Source organism: Enhydra lutris, unplaced genomic scaffold, assembly GCF_002288905.1.
Source record: "Enhydra lutris kenyoni isolate GAN:26980312 unplaced genomic scaffold, ASM228890v2 scaffoldscaffold43, whole genome shotgun sequence".
NCBI lineage: Eukaryota > Metazoa > Chordata > Mammalia > Carnivora > Mustelidae > Enhydra > Enhydra lutris.
The window spans coordinates 5253044-5260389 of NW_019154127.1; the positions used below are offsets into that span (position 1 = coordinate 5253044).

The 7346-nt window shown below is 44.6% G+C and overlaps 1 protein-coding gene across 1 annotated transcript; it reads right to left on the reverse strand.

Annotated features, from left to right (window-relative positions):
• Positions 1–3559: 3559 nt before the first annotated feature.
• Positions 3560–4493, reverse strand: LOC111155617 (chromosome unknown C21orf140 homolog). The gene has a single exon (XM_022515884.1). It carries the CDS (start codon positions 4467–4469, stop codon positions 3714–3716), a length of 756 nt encoding a protein of 251 aa, XP_022371592.1. The 5' UTR covers positions 4470–4493; the 3' UTR covers positions 3560–3713.
• Between the last annotated feature and the right edge of the window lie 2853 nt (positions 4494–7346).

The window sequence follows — 7346 nt, forward strand, 5'->3', positions numbered from 1 at the left end:
GGATACGGTTGTTGGTAGGTAAAGGGCCAGAGAGGGTGCAGTGTCTCATCAGCCAACCTCAGAAGGACAACAGCTCCACCAACATCATGAAAGCTCTTCCAGGGGACTTGTCCACACATGCAAGACTGCTGTGCCTCATTACTTATTCTTCGGTTCATATAAACGCAACACAAGTTTGCTCTTGAAGAGTCTTGGCTCTGCTCACCATCCTCCCTATCACCCCACCAGACAAAATTTATTCTCATTAGCTGCCTGACCTGTCACAGATGGTCTTAAAAGAAATGCCAGAGAACAAAGTTCCTTTGATCAAAGTATCTTAAAATGTGTCTGCTCGCATTAGGTCCTGGTGATAAAAAGCAGCAAGAATTTCCCCCAGAGAGTGAAAAGGAGATGAGGTCAGTGACATCAGTATGAGTGTGGGCACACTTGCTGGCCCTCAGCCTGGACTATAACAACAGAAGCTTGAGTGTATGGGGCACCCAGAAGGTGCCGAATGTGATTTAGTGGCATAGCTTATGAGAAGCGTCTTAAAGTCCTCAACCCAGGGCACCTGGGTGGCTTAGTTTGTTAAGCATCTGCCTTTGGCTCAGGTCATGATTTCAGGGTCCTGGGATCGAGCCCCGCATCGGGACTTCCTGCTCAGTGGGGAGTCTGCTGTTCCCTCTCATTCTGCCCCTCTCCCTGCTTGTGTGCACTCTCTAATGAAAAATTTTAAAAATCTTTAAAAATAAAAAAAAATAAAGTCCTCAACCCTAGTTTACTAATGAGTCAACTGAACCTCAGGGCAGTGAAGTAACTTGGCCAAAGTCTCATAGTTAATAAGCTGGAAACTTGAGATTCCAGCGAGGTCTACTGGATTCCCAAAGCCCAGTGTACTTTCCATTACATTCTGCTGGAAGTTCCCATGCTTAGTGTTAAGCAGCATTTCTTAATTATGCATACAGTATTATGTAACAAAATCACACATTAAAGGAGGTCCTTTTGATCTCTCTGGTTGTCCTGACATCTCTTTCCCCTCCTTGCCTTCCTAAAGACGAAACAAGGTCCCAAGGGAGAAGAACCTTAAACTTCTTAGATTATTTTGGTTTTCAAACAAAAATAGCTCCTCTTGGTTTAGCTTTTTTGTCTGAGAACCTTAAAAACCTTCCATGTCTTTGCCCTCCCTTCAAAATAATGTCTTTGCAAGGTGCTCTGCCTCTTGCTCAATTTTGCATTGAAATCTCTCTTTGTTGCAGGGTCCTCTTGGAGATGGCCACTTCATCGGCTGCCAGAGGCAACTCTTGTGGCACGTGAGCTGTGGGAAAGAAGAACAAAACGCTGGGCTCCAGCCACGAAGCCAAGCATGGTGCTTAGGCACACGGGCTTTAGTGTCTGACTGGCTTGCGTGACCTCTCAACATCTCAGTTTCCTCACCTGTAACGTGGGGAAATGAGAGAACCTCCACGATGGGGTAGTTATGGGGTTAGATGAGCTGCCCAGTAGTAGAGAGGAAGCGTGAAAAATGGCCGTGCGTGTGAATGCTGGGTGTGAACTTTAGCTCCTTCACACTGGAGTGAGTTACGTGATCGCTCTGTGACTCAGTTTATACTGAGAGAACAGGGGTTCCTTCATCGCGGTCTGTTGGGAGGACTAAGTGAGTTAAGGATGTGTAGCTGTCAGTGCTTATGACTATGCAGAATTCTGGGCAGATGTATAATAAGTGTGAAGTAGGGACAAAGCACACTCATACCCCCAAACCCAGGCCAGCTACACGGGGGTAGCTGGCAAATGCCAGTGCATTGAAGTCACCAGGGAGGTTTGAGTCGTATTCCCTGCTCTCAAGGAACCTAAATTCTAAAACTTACATGTAACAGATAGTGGAGAAGACCCCAGAAACATAGCACAGGATCAGAGCTGTTTCACCAGGTTAATCGCTGATGGGTAATGCCATATTCCAGTTCGCAGAAGACTTGCATCAGCATCTGTGGCCAACTAAATAATGGTCCCCAAAGGTATCAAACTCCTAATCCTTGGAAACTGTGAAACGTTACCTTATATGGAAAAGCATCTCTGCCTATGGGGTTCCATTAATGATTTTGAGGTAGTAGTTTTCCCATCTCCATGTGGATGGGCCCCATGTGCCATCACGAGTGTCCTTACAAGAGGGAGGCAGAGGGGAAATTAGACTCAGAAGTGGAGAAAATAATGTGGCCACAGAAGCAGGGATTGGATCCTTGTGGCCACCAGCCAAGGAAGGCCAGCAGCCACCAGAAGCCAGAAGAACAAGGAACTGGTTCTCAGAGCCTCTAGAGGGAGGATGGCCCTGCCCACACCTTGATTTTGATGGAGTGGAACTGATTTCAAACTTCTGGCTTCCAGAACTGGGAGACAGTGTCTGTTGTTTGGGGCCACCAAATTTGTGGTATTTGTTACAGCAGCCACAGGAGACGAACACAGCTCACTGGCTGGGAAGTGGGCAATGTAACAACTGAGATTGCCTGGTTCTGGGGGTTTGGCGGTTGCAGGTGCAACAGGTTCATCCCCAGATAAAATGCATGACAACAAAATGGTGCAGAAGTCTGCTACTTGACTGCTGAAAAGCATTGAACATCAAATCTCATCGGACCACCTATTTCTGAATAAATCAGGGAGGTCCTGGAAGGAAATAGGGCAGGAAGACAAGCAAATCATCTGATGTTTTCTGCAGTTGGCTATCAGTAACCTGGCCTCACAATCTTACAGATGGGTAATTCTGTTAGGAGTTAGGTAGAGGGTTTTCATGAGTTGTTTTTGACACACTCTGGAATAATTATGTCTGTTGTAAAATTACCACCTGAACATATATAAATGGGAGTGAAATTTCTGATATGTTTAATTGGAGGCAGGTCTTTTTCAATAAAGGTGAAACATACTACCACAAATCCCTTCAACCTGCATTAGCAATGGCCTTAAACTTGAATCAGGTGTGCCATACCAACCACAGGTGTCTCAGCTCTCGGGGTCCCAAGATGCAACTCCATGGCAAAGTCTAACAACTTCCTGGTGGGATTTGTGGAGTTGGGATGAAATATTAGATAAGTGGGCTCCACAGACCCCCAGTCACTTCACCTGTTCACCTACCAAGTCCTAGTTGAATCAACCAATGGCTACAGCTTTCCAGGTGCCTTACTGGGACCACCAACTTGCCTTGAGCTCCTAGATGGAGTTTCTCCTCAGATGTATCTCACTCAGCCTCTGACAAGCAATGGGAAGCAATGAACCTGCTCAGCCACTGTCTGGACCACATCTCCTGCTCATGGCAAACTGTCTCCCTGTAGACTATTTTGGTCGGCTGAAACTTGTTGACACACTATTTTCAACTTTTGGTGACCACACACTTGGTTCTGACCTAAATTTTGACTACACAGCCCTTAGCTCTGCTCACCCCTGCTCACCCCTGCTCACCACTGAGCTCCTTTGGGCTGGGTTAGTTGGAATCCTCCCATTAACATAGCTCTCAAGGTGGCCTTAACAAGATGGGAGTCGAGATCCCTAATTTACCAACAAGCTTTAATGGAACCTCCGGTAAACCTAAAGCACTTTGCCAACAGCCTTAGAAACCTCAGTCCTCACAGCATCTCTGTGAGGTTGCTGTTGGAGCATCTTGGGCTGCCGTGGTCCAGAGTCGAGCCCAGCAGAGTTGGCAAAGACTATGCCCATAGCATGGTTCCAACCGCTTGTGAGACGAATCACCCTTAAGAAAATTTACCAAGATAGTAGTTTTCCCATCTCTGTACTTTGTTGGTTATTATTTTCCATTTGCTTAGGTTTATCCTTTCAATCCCTTTGCTAATTAAATCGCTGAGAAGTATATACTGGTAAGAATAGACACTGTCAATGTAGTGAAAACAAAACTCCTTTCTGTTATTGATGATAAACCATTTCAGAGAAGACCAGGCTGAGTCTAAAGGGTTTAGGTAATTGTAAGGGGAAGGCAGAGAGAGTAGTTCATGGCCACAGGACTTGGCCACCTCAGGGCAACACACAATGCTCGTTAAGTTAATGACAGATGGAGCATGGACCTGGACCTCTGGCTCTTCATCTTCTTTTGGCCTCATCTTGTCCTGCTGCCTTCTCTCTTTGACCACAATGGCACACTTCCCATAGGTCTTCTTCACCACATCACAGAACTCAAAGAAGAGGCTATCTTCCTGTTTGATGCATAACTCATCTCTTAGGAACATCTGATACTTCCAAGGCACCCATCCGTGTCTACCACCAGCATGCACAATACACCATGTTGGAGTTTGCACGAAATACCCATCACTTAGGTCTTCCCCAGTTACAAGACTTTCAGCAATATCAGTTTCTCCAAAATATACGGTCTTAAATCCATCATACTGCAGCGTTCTCAGGGTTTTCAAGTATTGGAGACATTGCTTCCTCCTGACGTTATCAAATGAATTTCTGGTAATGATGTTTCTTAAAAGAGTGTTTGCAAAGTGAGGCATGGTGTCTCCTCCAGTGTTTTTAAAAGCTTGCATGTCTCTCTCTGTGCCCATCTGACCAAAGTGGTATGATGACCTCACAAAGGGCTTTCTTACAACTAGCCCAGTCACAGGGATACACTTTGGCTTTCAAAGCACCATGAAACACATACTCAGTACAATTTTCTTCTGGCTTATATGGTATGGGAAACGCTAACTGTAAAAAATGTTTCTTTGACATCGCTTTTCCCACGGTTTGGGACTGGCAATTGTATTAGTTTGGTAGGGCTGCCATAACAAAATACCAGATTGGTGGCTTAAACAGCAAATTCATTTTCTCATGTTTCTGGAGGCTGGAAGTCTAAGATCAAAGTGTCAGCAGGTTTTTGGTTCCTTCTTCTGAGGTCTCCCTCCTGGGCTTGTAGGTGGCTGCCTTCTTGCTGTGTCCTCACGTGGCCTTCCTTCTGTGGGCACCTATGGCTCTAGCCTAATCTCTTCCTACGGTCATTAGACCTGTTGGTTTAGGGCCCCCCTATAGGATCTCATTTTACTTCAATCACCTCTTTAAAGACCCTCTTTCCAAATAGAGTCACATTCTGAGGTACTGGGGCCAGGGTTAGGGCTTCAACATATAATGTGGGTGAGGGAGACACAATCCTACCTACCACAACAATCTTTTAATAGCGACGAGCTACATTGATGACCCCTTTCCATTTGGTTCATGAGGATGAAGAAGAATATTCACATTCATGCATCCAGTCCAAATACATTTATTGAGCACATACTAAGCACTGGGCATTATTCCAGGCACCAGTGGTACAGCTATGACACGTCCAGTGAGACTTGCACAGGTGTGTGGTTTAAGTCTGCACGTGTGTGGAGTTCACAGGTGGCAGAGGAAGGTGTGACAAAAAGTACAAGGAAGTCAGCCTGCATGCCTTTTATTGGACTGCCAAATCTTGAGCTAATTCAGTAACCTATCTGGAAATCACTTTTAATTTTATATACTCCGGGCAAAAGAGAGTTGTTTTTTGTTTTTTTTTTTTAAATCCCAGTAGGCTCTTCGGTTGCCTTTGTATTTTCTTGTTCTTAGAGATAAAGATGCTTCATAGGGGCACCTGGGGTGGCTCAGGTGGTTAAGTGTCTGCCTTCGACTCAGGTCATGATCCCAAGGTCCTGGGACCAAGTTCTGTATGGTCTTGCTCAGCAGGGGGCCTGCTTCTCCCCCCGCTTGTGCTCTCTCTCTCTCTGACAGGTAAATAAATTAAATCTTAAAAAAAAAAAAAACAAAAAAAACAAAACATGTTCCATAAGTGTGCAAAACTGATTCCCTCATATGACAATGGGTCGGAATGATTTGACTGTTTGATGGTCAGTGATTTGACAGGTCCTTTGCTTGACTGTTGAATGGATGAGCCTTTCTCTTCCCACCATGATTTTCTTGGGACTCAAGTTTAGGCAACCCTGGACAGTAAGATTTCCCCAGACTGGTTAACATGAAGAATGTGCTCTCTGAACAGCATCTCAGAAGCCAGGATCAGTGAGTTTGGGTTGATCAGTAGCTTATGGCTATTTTCTCTTAGGATTTCTTTTATAGTGGGGACCATTTTTCAGACCATATTTGATAGGAATGCCAAAGACGTAGAACAGAGGTGTGGCTACTGTGGTTGAAGTGGTAATGGTGGCCCCAGAGTCACCCTGTTCAGCCACTCCCTTTCCCACTGTCCCAAGGTCCCCTGGGCTCTGGAATGGCAGTGTGAAACACTATATAAAGCAATGAAGTCAATTCTAAGACAACAGTTCTTTGCTTCTTTCATCCAGTGTTTGGGTATGGATATGAGAAACGTGATCAGAAGTATAGAAGAAAAAGTGTTATATTATCTTTTGTGTAAATATATACACACAACTAAATGATAAATAAGTATGCATACTTTCTTATATTTTCATTTAGGGAAAACAGAAGAATGAACCAAATATGAGTTAAAATTGCTTACCTACAAGTGGCAGAGTAGAATAGGAAGGACAAAAAAAGCAAGAAATACAGACTTTTCTGAACATATTTCATTTTATTGTTTTAACCAGAAATATAAATATTTGGCATTTTTAAAAAACAAAAGTTAAGGGGCACCTGGGTGGCTCAGTCATTGAGTGTCTGCCTTCCACTCAGGTCATTATCCCAGGATCCTGGGATCGAGCCCCACATCGGGCTCCCTGCTCAGTGGGAAGCCTGCTTCTCCCTCTCTCACTCTCCCTCGTGTTCTCTCTTTAAAAAAAAAAAAAAAAAAAAAAAAGTTAAAAAGGAAAGATAAAACAAAAATATGCAAATAAATCTGAAACTAATGAACCTACTTATCATGTCAGTAACAAAACAAAACACCCAATCCAGCCACACCCAATCAACAAAAGCACTTGATCCAGCCGGTATGTGTACTTCTGCCCCTCAGACTGCAGTCCCTAATATTGTCTCCTATTAGGAGAACCAAAAGTCCTTCTGTTCTTAGGGAAGGAAATATACAAGATGAGATTGGGACATCTTGACCAGCCTGAAAGCAAGGAAGCCATCAGAGACTACCAGGTTCTGTTGGAAGGACCTAAGAGTCCATTTAAAAAGCCTCCCATGGCCGGGGCGCCTGGGTGGATCAGTGGGTTAGGCCGCTGCCTTTGGCTCAGGTCATGATCTCGGGGTCCTGGGATCGAGTCCCACATCGGGCTCTCTGCTCGGTGGGGAGCCTGCTTACCCCTCTCTCTCTCTGCCTGCCTCTCTGCCTACGTGTGATCCTTCTCTGTCAAATAAGTAAATAAAATCTCTTTAAAAAAAAAAAAAAAAGCCTCCCATGGCCAACAGTGGAAGAATTTGAGCATCAGTCAATAAAGAAATAAATAATGACTCCAAGAAATTGA

What these genes read in the sequence shown, in the direction of transcription:
- LOC111155617 (XM_022515884.1), bottom strand. Translation starts at nt 4,469, where the DNA reads ATGCCTCACTTTGCAAACACTCTTTTAAGAAACATCATTACCAGAAAT.